Below are 14,012 nucleotides of genomic sequence, written 5' to 3' on the forward strand. Positions count from 1 at the left end.
GGTTATTTAAGGGGTATTTTTGGATTATTATTATTTTTTAAGATGATTTAAGACATTGTATGCCAAACAAATATTATAATATAAGTCACTAATTTCTATTTTAGACACAACTTATTCCATACCCCATCTTATTTTGGATAATAAGTTTTAGACACATAAGACCCTATTTCAGACACATACCTATTAAGACACAGTCATGCCGAACGGACCCCAAATAGTTTGTCTAGAATACTATATAACTTAAAGAATATGATTATTTTTTGTTTGTACTTAATTCAGTTTCCTTTTAATTGGTCTATAGATAACAACAAATGATACATAAAATCTGATCTACTTGGGTTGGATAATTTGTTTCTGGTTTGCCAACTCTAGTATTTAGTTTACCATTTTGTCTTCTTTGAATATTGTATGATTCCTTAATGTACCTTATTTACTTGCTATATATTGTGTCTGTCATCTCATTGAACCCTATAATTTTAAGTTCACTTCCATTAGCTAGTTCAATTTTGACCAACTCTTGATGATATAGATACCTACAACTCGACCGAAATCACCAAAGCTAAGCAGGAGGAAGAGCTCACCCCCTGCAGTTACTGACACAGATTTTAGTGACAACCATCTGAAAGCTAAACCAGATTTGGGCCCCAAGATCTCCCAAACAAAGACACCCAAGAACAATAGGATGTAGTACAACCTTCATGATTACCAGTTTTCAATCCGAGTTTGTCATATAGCAACTATTTATTGATTTAGAGTTTTTCAATTTGTGTTGAAAAATAAATACAACCTTCTATATCAATATATTAGATGGAGCGGTCAATGGATAAAAACGTGTAAATTCGCATTTGATGGAGCGGTAGATGGAGCAGTCTTCATCTTCCTTCATTCCCTAGTCAGAGTATTCTATCCATACAACAGAGGTGTGTTGTTCACTGCACTGGTTGTCATCTACGCAATTACATCACCAATTGTTGGCTACACAACTACTTCCTTTTACTGCCAGCTTAAAGGAGGAAATTGGGTATGTGATGTGTCATGTTGATATTTTAAAGGATCGGCAGTTAGCAAAATATATAATTCGACTCTTTTGGATGGCAGGTCAGGAATCTGTTCTTGATAGGATGTCTCTTCTATGGACCTTTGTTCCTTACATTCTGCTTCCTCAACACTGTGGCTATAGTTTGCAACGCGACTACAACTTTTCCATTCAGCACAATTGTTGTGATCATGCTTATATGGCGTTGTCACATTCCCATTGTTGGTGTTAGGTGGACCTGCAGAGAAATTCCACCTTTGCCTTGGTACAGAGGAACGCTTCCCCAGATGGAAATGGCTGGCTTTTGGCCTTTCAGCGCCATATATATCGAGCTCTACTACATCTTTGCTAGTGTTAGTAAAGATGAGATAGCTTAACTATGTTCCTTAGTTTTGATGAGATCAAACTTAGACATTTTATTGGAACTCAAAGTGTATGCAGAGTTCAAGGTAGCTTGAAGTCATTTGAAGGTCGCTTAAAGCTTTGGTGATAATTAAGTTCAGCGAGAACAGGCGAGCAGAAGTTATCAAGCTTAAGGGACTCTATCTGGAAGAACGACTCAAGAGAAGGATGTAAACGCTTTCTAAACAAGCAAAGTGCGTAGAAGGTTGGCAACATAAAAAGCACGTGTTAAATGCGTTCTTGAACAGTGCAAGTGGCACAGAATTGTTGCAGCGCGTGTGTCTGAAACAGTTAGCGAGCTACATACATGTCAAGACAGGATTGGGTAGAGTGGAGTTGCTCTAAACGGCCCAACAGACTCCTTCTTGTCAGCCAATAAGAATTTAGCACGTTTGTAAATTCCGCATTGGGTTTTAGCTAGCTTTTGTGATCTTCTATATATAGCTTAGGATTAAGCTTGAATAAAAGTTAATAGTGAATTGTAATTGAAAGTCTTTGAGTGTATTGCTTTGTATTGTGTGAGACAAAAGAGAGAGAATAGTCGTCCTTTTGTAAACACAGTTCTTGAAGAGTTGAATACATCAAAGTGAGATTACACAAAAATTGTTCTTGTTCGTTATACAGTATAGCTTCTCTCTTCCGCCATTGTTACGAGTTTCAAGCTTCCTTAAGCCCAGCTCGTTGGAGAAGCTCACCGATCCTACAATTGGTATCAGAGCTTGGATCTTCGTTCAAGAACCCAGGTTTCTGCTTCGATCTCTCTTGTTCTAAGTTTCTGCAACATCTCTCACTCTCGATCTTTCCCTCTCAAGAATCAACACCATGCCTGGAGAATCCAACCAGGACCTTCTTGGGATTTCGCTCAACAAACCTCACCTTTTGATCGAAGGCGAGCTAGACTGGTGGATGTCCATGACAAAGAACTACATTCAGCAGACCGACTATCAGTGTTGGAACATTATCGAGCATGGTGATGATAAGGTTGAAGCTGTAACAACCGCCAAGCCTTGGGGACCAGTAGAGTACGCTCTAATGGAAAAGAATGCTAAGGCTCGCCATCTCATCCTCAACTCTCTTCAGAGGAAAGATATGGACAAAATCATGAGCATCGCTACCGCTCAAGAAATGTGGAAGGCAGTTCAAGAAATGCATCAGGGGAGTGATGATATGAAGAACAATCGAAAGTTCGATCTACAAAGGGAGTTTCATTCCTTCAAGATGTCTGAATCCGAAAGTGTGTCAAATTACCACTCAAGATTCCAAGTGCTAGCTGATAAGATGAGCGCGGCCGGAATAGTCACTGAACCATGGTCGCTGTCATTAGCCTTCATCCATGGTGTTAACACTAAATATGACACTATCAAGAAGATAATGCTGATGACAGAAGCAACCAAGACTCTTCTAGTTGCAACGCTTGCTGGGAAATTCCGAGTTCAAGAAATCAAAGACAGCGAGCAAGCCCATTCAATCAAGGAATCAAGAGGAACTGCTCTTAAGCTCACAAAGGTACTACAACAACTTGAGAGCGAGACCTCCATTGATGAGGGTGAGGATGCTAAAATAGTGCTGATGACCAAGATGGTCAAAAAGTTCTTCAAAGCCAAAGGTAGCTTCAAGAAGGATCAAGGCACTAAGCGAGACCTGACAAACGTTACCTGCTACAATTGTCAAGAAAAGGGTCACTTAGCAAAAACCTGCACGAAAACCGAAGGTCGCTGCGAGCTCTACATCCAGCAAACCTAAGAAGGCGTTCTTCACCACTTGGGGAGATTCAGATGAAGAACTGGATCTTGGCGAAGACATGCAAGGACGCTACCTAATGGCCCAAGAAGAATCTGATGATGATCAACCTGTTCAGGTATCTTCTATAAAATTAAGCGTCCTTCCCAAACAAGATCTAATTGATCTCTGTCAAGGTCTGATTGAGGAAAGTAATCTGCTGATGACTCAGAATACTGAGTACACTGACGAAATTAGCGTCCTCAAAACTGAAAAACTTGAGATGACCAAAAAGCTTAAGGGTGAAACGGTTATCGTTACAAAGTTTTGTGAACTTTGTAAAGGCAAACACATCACCCTTCCTTCAGACTCGAATGTTTCAGCTCAACTTGACACAATCTTAGCTAAAATTGACAAACTGAATCAGTCTATTGAGGCAAAAACTGTCAACCAAACAGTTTTTGTCCGCTCTAGACCCAGTTTAGGGTAAACATCTGAGCGTGCCCCTTCTAAGGACATGTCATTGACTGAAAAGAACCTTAAACTTTCTCAAGATTTACAGTCTTTTAAAAGTAAAAATGATTATCTCGAAAACAAGATAAGGGCACTTGAACATAACCCAAAAGAAACTAAGTGGTATCATGGGGAACCAGCTCATAAGATGTATGTCAAACAGGCGAGAACTAAAGCCAAGAAAATTAAGCTTGACAAACAAGCGCCCTTCCGGCCAGGAAAGGGTAAGTATGGGTATGTGCGAGGCAACTTGTATTGCACGCACTGTGGCAACAATGGACACAGGGTCCATGAGTGCGCTTCTAAGCAAGCTCTCAGAGAAAAGAACCGTGCCAGATATGCGTCCAAGCCACATATAATAGTAGACCTGAATGATCCCTCATACTATGACCCAATAGATCCCAAGCATGCTAATAGGCCTAAAAGGGAAATATCTAGGGGAGCTACTACTAATCCACCCACGAGGCCTCGGCTTCGATGGGAACCAAAAATCTGATGTTTCTTGAATACAGGTTGAAGCGAGGAGCAAGTGGTATATCGACAGTGGGTGCTCTTGTCATATGACAGGGGACCCTAATTTTCTACTCTCGCTTCAATCAAGCGAATGAGGCTCCATATCCTTCGGAGACAAGAAACAAGGACGCATCAAGGCCACTGGAAGCGTTCAGCTCACCCCAAATATTCAAGTACGCAATGTGAGCTTAGTAGACAGCCTCAGATTCAACCTCCTAAGTGTCGCTCAAATCTGTGATCAAGGTCCAAACGAAGTGACGTTCACTACTTCAGAATGCTGCGTCAAAGACTCGTACAAGGAGGTAATTATGAAAGGTAAGAGGGTCGATAATACTTATCTTTTTGATCACTACTTTGTGACCTCCAAACACCTCTGTCTAGCGACCCTGGAAGAACAGTCAAATTTGTGGCATCAACGACTGGGGCACGCTAGCCTTCATCTCGTACACAAGTTACAATCCAAGGAGTTGGTAAGGGGACTACCAGATATAAAGCCAGATACAATGACTCACTGCTCAGAGTGCGCTAGAGCCAAGATTACAAGGAAATCATTAGCGCCCCCAAGAAGTCAGTTACTACAAAGCGACCCTTGGAACTGCTTCACATGGACTTATGTGGCCCCATTCGCCTTCAGAGTACTGGAGGTAAGCAATATATTTTTGTAATTGTTGATGACTTTTCCCGTTTTACCTGGACACTTTTCCTTAGAACTAAGGATGAGGCCTTTGAGGAGTTCTCATCTTTAGTTCTACTTCTTGAAAAGCAACTAGGGGTCCCTCTCAGCTCTATTCGCTCATACCATGGGCTAGAGTTCGAGAACGGACAATTCTTACAATTTTGCAGGGAACGCGACATTCATCACAATTTCTCAGCACCCCGTACTCCTCAACAAAACGGTGTAGTCGAGCTCAAAAATAGGACGCTGGAGGAGATGGCGCGCACAATGTTACTGGGCAGCTCCCTTCCACGACACTACTGAGCACAAGCGGTTAGTACTGCATGTTATATCATGAACCGTGCAATGCTGAGACCGATTCTTGAGAAGACGCCTTACGAGCTCATCAAAGGAAAGACTCCAAACCTGTCTCACCTACGCGCTTTTGGCTGTAAGTGCTACGTGCACAATAACGGTAAGGATGACCTAGGTAAATTTGATGCTAGAAACGATGAGGCCGTTTTTCTTGGATATGCTTCTTCCAGTAAGTGTTACAGGGTGCTTAACAAGGGTACAAGAAAGGTGGAGGAGAGCATCCATGTTTCCTTCGAAGAGCGCCCAATTCCAGAGGTCGCTGCGAGTGACGCTGAGACAAGCGAGGCTACTCCGATTATCATGCCTTCTTACCGTCCTTCCTCAGTCTCATCTCATGCAACGGACAGTGATGATGACGAGGCAGCTCCCCACGCTCCCTCACATACAGGCGCACAAGGAGACAGCCCCGACCTCGATGACGCAGAAGAGGACGCTCAGGAAGAGGCACCTGAAGAGGATTCCCCAACAGATGAAGGCACCATTCCAGAAGAAGACGTGGCGGCTCCCCCTGTCGCTAGCTCAAGCAATCTGCCTGCGTCAGCGACTCCTTTCACGTTTTTTCACCAGATCGCTCAGCCTCTACTTCGACAAGGCAAGGCCCAGGGAGACCCTCCAAGCACAAAGGAAGGCCCCCCAAAGCTACAACACCATCGAAGAAGGCTTCAACGACCCTACAGACGGACGCTTCTGCAGCTGCACTGCCTTCAGTGACACCAGCCTCATTCTCAGCGACCCTGCCTCTTGCTTCAGCGACCCCAGCACCACCGTCAACCTCTACTTCAGCCTCGGCTTCACTTAACCCGATTCCTGAAGCCTTGACGATGAATACCAGGAACTACCAGCAGAAGAGTTCCCACAAGCCTGACCAGATTCTCACCCCCTTCTCCGACCGCGTCTTCACACGTTCTCAGCTCCATAATTTGGCGTCCTTCCATTCCTTTGTATCCCTGGTAGAGCCAAAGAATATCAAGGAAGCCCTCCAGCACCCGGACTGGATAGTAGCCATGCAAGAGGAGCTACAAGAATTTGTGCGACACAAATTTTGGCGACTTGTTCCAACGCCTCCCAACAAGTCCATTATAGGGACGCGCTGGGTGTTTAAGAACAAGTTGGACGACTTAGGCACCATTGTGAGAAACAAAGCGAGACGGGTAGCGCAAGGATATAGTCAGCAAGAGGGCATCGATTATGACGAGACCTACGCTCCCATAGCTCGCCTAGAAGCCATCCGCCTATTGATCGCTTTTGCAGCCCTGAAGAATTTCAAGCTATATTAGATGGACGTGAAGACAACTTTCTTGAACGGCAGCCTGAACGAGGAGGTCTATGTCAAGCAACCTCCAGGTTTCAAGGATCCCGACTTTCCTGACCATGTTTACTTCCTCGACAAGGCACTCTATGGCCTGAAGCAAGCCCCTAGGGCGTGGTATGACTGCCTATCTGAGTTCCTGATCAAGCACAATTACCGAAGGGGCGCTGTGGACAAGACGCTGTTCATAAGGGAGCTTAAAGGGGATCTCATTATTGTTCAAGATTACGTCGACGACATCATTTTTGGCTCAACTACAACGATCTTGTACAAGACTTCAGGGAGACTATGTCCTCACGCTTCAACATGAGTCTTATAGGGGAGCTCAACTACTTCCTCGGCTTACAAGTTACTCAGAAGAAGGAAGGTATCCAGATTCATCAACAGAAATACTTGCCCGAGATTCTGAAGAAGTTTTCTATGGACTCGAGCAAGCCCTTTCCTACTCCCATCTCCACCACTACGAAGCTGGACGCAGACCTGAGTGGAGAGAAGGTGGACGAGACTGCGTATAGAGGGATGGTAGGGTCCCTTACGTATCTCACTACCTCGCGACCTGATATTGTATTTGCTGTGAGCTTATGCGCGAGAGCCCAGAGCGACCCAAGGGCCAGTCACCTTCAGAATATCAAGCGGATTTTTTGTTACTTGAAGGGCACTGAGAACCTATGTCTTTGGTATCCTAAGGGAGGCTCCCTATCTCTCATAGGGTATTCAGACGCTGACTATGCCGGGTACCTCGTGGATCGCAAGAGTACCTCTGGAATGGCCCAATTCCTGGGTCCCTCACTCGTCTCTTGGGGCTCAAAGAAGCAAAACTGCATAGCGACCTCGACTACTGAAGCCGAATACATTGCAGCGGCCCTTTGCGCGTCCCAAGTGGTTTGGCTCAAGCAACAATTGGTGGACTTCGGCGTCACGCTTGGCACTATAGAGATCCGATGTGACAACACGAGCGCCATCAACGTTTCCGAGAACCCTATCCATCATGCGAGGACCAAACACATTGATGTTCGACATCACTTCCTTAGAGATCACGTGGAGAAGAAGAATATTAAGCTCACTTTCTGCAGAACTGAGGAGCAAGTCACCGACATATTCACCAAGCCTCTAAACAGGTTGCCCTTCCTCCACCTAAGGTTGCTTCTGGGGATGATCCCTATTGACTGAGGTAATCATGGTAAGCATGATAAGTTCCATCTATATTGACTAACTTATGCATATTTGTACTTCATATGGGGAACTTTAGGAATGAGGATTAGTACTATCTTCTTTGTGTGTGTTATCTATTTTAAAGGATCATAAAAGGCATGATTGCACTTGAGCTTCATTCTTGATTAAGTGTTCATTACTTTGCATGCTTATTCATGTTCAACCCTCTAGTAAGACATGATGATCGCTTCTAGCCCATTACAAAGCCAAACGAGATATGATTCATGCTTACACTTCCCACCATAAATCCCTCTCCTCTGTAACGCTTCCAAACCCTATTAGCCACATTTGGAAGTATTCATGAGTGAATACATGTGTTTCAGCTTACCCTGAGTGACCTTGTGTGTGTTATATTATGTTTTCCCTGCGTGCTATACATGATATTCTACATGTACATTCCATGTTTCCAAGTGTAACATTTTTTGTGTACAAGTTTGTATTTTTATTGCCTCAGATAATTGTGTTGTCATACACGTTGTACATTACTTCTATCTTAAGTCACGCTTTCTTCATCCCTGGGTAAGACTGAGTCTGGGTGGTAAGGTCGCTGGTACGTGTCGCTCAGAAAGGACGCTCAGAATCCACGTGTTGAGTTATGCTACACGCGTCCTCATTTATTCATGATGTGTTCAAAACGTGTGACCGTTGGACTTCTAGCCGTTGTCAAGTATATTTTTTTGCTGGATCCGTGTCAGAATTCAGAGAGCGTTTGAGATAGAGTCGTTGCTTGTGACCGTTGGAGTGCTAGAGTCTTGAGCACGCTGAGTTTGAGAAGACCTATAAATAGGTATGTAAAGCTCTCCTTTTTACGTTTCCTTATTCTTCTCTCTCTCTCCCATCTACTCTCATCTTCTACCTCCACACTCTCCCATCCTTACTCTCAATCATCTCCATCCTCTGAAAATGGCCTCATCCGACTCCACCCAAAGTGCCATTCTTGCCAAGCTTTCACCCGCAGAAAAGGCCGCCTACTTAGAATACCTGGCCTATCAACAATCCAAGTCCTCAAACACACAGACCACCCAAACACCTCCACAACCCACCAAAACACAATCCCACCACACACAGACCCCTCAAACTCAGCCTGCTCAGGATAAATCATCTCAGGCAAATTCTGAGGAGCATGCTGCTGAGGAGCACGCAAAATCAAGATCGCCCACTCCGTCTTCAGTGCGCGACCCTCCACCGCGTGAGTTTCTGGAGATGAGGATTCGCATGTTAAGCTAAAGACCAAGCAAGCAGTTTCTGGCTCAGCTGAGTCGCGTTTTCCAAAGAAGGCAAGGCGCTTGTGGTCCATCAGAATCCGATTTCTGAACCAGAGTTTGAGCCCTTAGCTCACATGATTCGCACCGCGCCAGTGTTACAACCTGGTGAGTTTACCAGCGCTTCTAAGAAGCGACCTCGTCACATTATTCCTGCTGATTCAGATGACGAAGAGGACGCTGCAAACGATGAAGAGGAAACAGCACCAGTGGTGACCAAGCCTCTCCCTGCATCAACATCTGAGAAGTCAAAAGGAAAACGAGTAAAGCGGTTAATAGGTACGACTAGCTCTCAGCTTCCAATCGTTCCAGTTTCACGCCCTCCTATCACAGCGGGGGTAGCCAAGAGATCTCTTTTGTCGCCGGTAATCACAACGCAAGAGACGTGGAAAGCGCTGAAAGAGAAGTTCAACCTCGACGAAGCTCTCGATATGCTTAGCTTGCAGGGATGGGATACCCTTGAAGTGGCCCCAACAAGAGCAAATCCAGATCTAGTGAGAGCCTTCTATTCTCACATGAACCTTATGAGCCGGTGGACGCCAATCATCCAAGCGAGATGATCGTAGTTACCTGGAACAAGAAGTCGTTATTCATTCCAGTCACGCATCTTGCTGAGGTAATTAACATGGAGACTGGGCAAGGAAATTTCAACCATGTTCTGAAGAAGAATTGGCCGCGAGGGTCCAGCAGCACGATCTTTTTAGCGAGTACGCAAATGAGAAGGAGCTGAAGGTAGACTACCTACCCTATTCTCTTCGTGTGGTGCATTACATTATAGTACGCAATATTATGCCAAGGAAAGATAAGCGAGACGTCGTGACAATTGCTGATGGTGTGCTCCTGCATAAGTGTTTGAAGAGGGAGCTTATCGACACTCCACAGATTATGTTCACTCACATGTCCACTTTGCTGGCTAATACGAAGGCAGACATTCCGTTCCCGTATCTAGTAGCCAAGTTGATGCAAAAGCATCAGGTATACAGCTCAGAGTTCGAAGAGCAGTTTGACGAGGTGCTGACAGAGAAGATTCTTGAAGATCTGGAAGATGCTGAATCTGATGAGCCAGATGCTAAGCCACCTCCCAAACTCTCGCTACCAAAGTGTGAAGAAACCCTGTTTGCCTCTACATCAGTCGTGACTAATGTTGGTGTTATGCAGTCCCTGGATCGAATTGAGCGAGCTATTTGAGACGCTGCCAAGGAACAGAATGAACGGTTAGCTTTAATAGCTTACCAGCTTACTCAGATAGCTAAAGTTGTAAGTGAGATGTTGCAAGTGAAGAAGGATTGACGATTCAGCTCAGATCTTACCCAGCTATCTTTAGCCTTTTGTCTAAGCTTGCCGATATTTTGCCTTAGTGTTGTGTTTGCTCATCCAGTGATGTATCTGTTTTTAAAATGAATATTATGCGTGCTTATCATTTTTCACTATTCCTGATTGATTGCTTATATGCTTATCTCCGCATACCTTGATCCTATTGATTTTCAAGCATGCCTAGGAGATAGTATACTTAAGGAGTTTCGAGAGTTCCCTATGTGTTGTACTTTGACTGCATTTTTGATGATGTCAAAAAGGGGGAATTTTGAAATGTGCATTTAGGAATGCTATTCTATTCACCAAAGTCAAGAAGGATTCAAACTCACGTCTTGATCTTAGGGGGAATGAAAGGCAAGCTGAAGAAAGGTAAGGTGATGTGTAAGTGAGCTTGTTTCATTATTCTATCTGTTTAAGCGAGATATTATTCAAATCCATATGTTATCTTTGTGAATGAGTCAAATAAGTTTGAAATCATCAAAAAGGGGGAAATTGTTAGTAAAGCTGAGATAGCTTAACTATGTTCCTTAGTTTTGATGAGATCAAACTTAGACATTTTATTGGAACTCAAAGTGTATGCAGAGTTCAAGGTAGCTTGAAGGTAGCTTGAAGTGATTTGAAGGTCGCTTAAAGCTTTGGTGATAATTAAGTTCAGCGAGTTCAGGCGAGCTGAAGTTATCAAGCTTAAAGGAGTCTATCTGGAAGGACGACTTAAGAGAAGGATGTAAACACTTTCTAAACAAGCGAAGCGCGTAGAAGGCTGGCAACATAAAAAGCACGTGTTAAATGCGTTCTTGAACAATGCAAGTGGCACAGAATTGTTGCAGCGCGCGTGTCTGAAACAGTTAGCGAGCTACATACGTGTCAAGACAGGATTGGGTAGAGTGGAGTTGCTCTAAACGGCCCAACAGACTCCTTGTCAGCCAATAAGAATTTAGCACGTTTGTAAATTCCGCATTGGGTTTTAGCTAGCTTTTGTGATCTTCTATACATAGCTTAGGATTAAGCTTGAATAGAAGTTAATAGTGAATTGTAATTGAAAGTCTTTGAGTGTATTGCTTTGTATTGTATGAGACAAAAGAGAGAGAATAGTCGTCCTTTTGTAAACACAAGTCTTGAAGAGTTGAATATATCAAAATGAGATTACACAAAAATTGTTCTTGTTCGTTATACAGTATAGCTTCTCTCTTCCGCCATTGTTACGAGTTTCAAACTTCCTTAAGCCCAACTCGTTGGAGAAGCTCACCGATCCTACAGCTAGTTTCTGGGTCATAGGATCTACACTATCTATAGCATCTTGTCTATTGTGTTCATTATTGTTATCATAGTCACTGCTTTCATTACCGATGCATTGACATACTTCCAATTAGCTGCTGAAGATCATGAATGGTGGTGGAGGTACGCACACTATTTCTCTTATTTATTACTTTTGCTATTTGTGCGATGTTAAATGCAACTTTTTTATGCCATTTGATTCTTTCGCCAACATATCTCTGTTATTATAAGTTATAAGTATAGGTAATTATTGTTTGATGTATATCCCCATATTCTTTCCCCTCTTCTAATCATCTTGTTTTTTTTTTTGGACTTTGAAAGTGTTGTAGAAAGGAGATCTTAACTAAGTTTGAATGGATATCAAATGTTAACAAGTAGTTAAATGGTTCTGAAATATCCAAGTAATGCAATGTACTTAGCAGAGTAAAAGTTAAAATGTCTATTTTGTAAACTGAAGTTGATCTTCTTTTCTATAGAAATAACCAGGGGTAGATCCAGGAGCCAATCGTTACGATCTGTCAACTTAGCTGGACACTTTTTTAAAAGATATTAATATGATATACTTTACTGAAATGCTCAAACAGTTTATAAGTGCGGATACATGTGTATGTGTAATTCTATCTGTTGTTATTTCCTTAGTTACCTTTCAGAAAATAGAATTCCTTGAATACGTGAATATTTTTTACGCCTGCCTAGCGAGGAAATAAAATTAGGTTATAGCGATAAACACCAACAGAAAGATGTGTGAATATACCCTATGAACTTAATTGAAGTTAGGATACCTTCGGCCGCTCCTAGATATGCTATACAATTGTAGAGTCTGTTTAGCATTTATTTCCCATGCATAAGATTGATTTGTACTGTATACTTGTCTATACGCTAATAGTTTCTGGTTGTTCCTAACCACTAATCACATATTTTTCTGTTAAACTATTTAAACAGGTCATTACTGTGTGGGAGTTCAATCGGCTAATTCATCTGCGACTACTGATTATACTACTACAATGCACACTCTGACATGTCAGGCTTCATGCAAACATCCTTCTTCTTCGAGTACATGGTCTGCATCTGCTTCGGTTTCTTCCTCGTGCATGGAATTGTTGGATTCCGTGCTTCCTTCTTCTTCGTGCGCCACATCTCCCGCTCCATCAAATGCGAATTTACACATTGTCGTCCATCTACGCTAATAATCAAACTCTGTCTTTTTTTATGAAGTGAGAATGCAAGCCTCTCAGATCTGACTCGCATTGGAACAATAAGGGTTGTGCATTCAGCTGGCTTTATGATTTTTATCCTCAATCCTAGATATGTTTTATACTAAGAAATATGTCCATTTATCCGGACACATTTTAGTACATCTTGTCCATCTCTGGAAAAAAAAAAAGAGTCAAATTCTTTCCATCTCTGACCACACAACCCTTTAGAGCTTGTCATCTTGTCCAATTTTTTTATCCTTGCAAATGAGTTTATTTCTTAAAATCATTTGAAGTGATTCTAGTATCCTTTACAGTCATATGCCATGTCCTAAAGTTCACAACCAGTAGTAGTATATTCCAAAAATATTAATAGATGTGAAACAGTGAAAGTATATTCAAAGATTAACTACTAGAATAATGGCTTTTTAGCCAGGGGATATAAAGGCATAGAGCCCGGATATAGCCAAATACGGTCCGGGTTTCAGGTCTTTGGGCTAAAAGGGTATAGAGCCCGGAGCCCCTTTCACACACGCCGGGCTCTATAGTTGCAAGAGAGCACTCTTGACAAAGGTTCTTAGCCCGGACCACTTTTAAACAACCCCTTTCTCTATAGTTAAAATAGTGTACGGATAGGAAAGCATTTTAGCCCAGATCTCTCTTATTCAATATCCGGCATGTATACTCTTATCCAGAAAAACAGACTTCTACCAGTATACTAATTCACTTTTCTCTATACATCAGAGTTAATAATCTAAAATTTCAACACTTCACAACACATATTAATAATCTGAAATTTATAATAATAATCCAAATATCATACATCAGTATATTTAACATCCAACACATAATATAATTGTTCACTTAATTTCATAGTCCTCATTGATTGATTGTCTTCCTGTAAATGAATTTCAACATTGTTTCATAGTTCCAAATCCACGTTCATAAGATAAATCATTCTTGACATTTGACATCCTGTAAATGATAATGAACATATTATAGACAATTATTAAAAAAATCAACAATAAAGATAGTAAGATAGGTAAAACTATTTTATACCTACACCATACTGAGATAATAATCCAACCACTCCCGTCGAATTTCATCAAGATCATTGTTTGGTAATCTTGTCACTATACCACTATAAAATATAATAATGTAATTATTATAAGTACATCTTACATACCAAAAGACTATTACGTATTATAAAAGACTTACATTAATCAGCATCATT

At 42.1% G+C, this 14,012-nt stretch overlaps 1 protein-coding gene across 1 annotated transcript; it reads left to right on the plus strand.

Moving 5' to 3' along the window:
- The first annotated feature begins 698 nt into the window (after positions 1 to 698).
- LOC141251353 (uncharacterized) lies at positions 699 to 12,798 on the plus strand. The gene is given in 7 exon segments (XM_073670311.1): positions 699 to 721; positions 808 to 1,021; positions 1,099 to 1,238; positions 1,240 to 1,271; positions 1,274 to 1,389; positions 11,572 to 11,708; positions 12,528 to 12,798. Coding segments are annotated over 7 exon segments (933 nt in total).
- The last annotated feature ends 1,214 nt before the right edge of the window (positions 12,799 to 14,012 follow it).

The sequence above is a fragment of the Phyllobates terribilis genome, unplaced genomic scaffold, assembly GCF_046119375.1.
Source record: "Phyllobates terribilis strain yellow unplaced genomic scaffold, ASM4611937v1 Scaffold_6960__1_contigs__length_40880, whole genome shotgun sequence".
In the NCBI taxonomy this organism is placed as follows: domain Eukaryota; kingdom Metazoa; phylum Chordata; class Amphibia; order Anura; family Dendrobatidae; genus Phyllobates; species Phyllobates terribilis.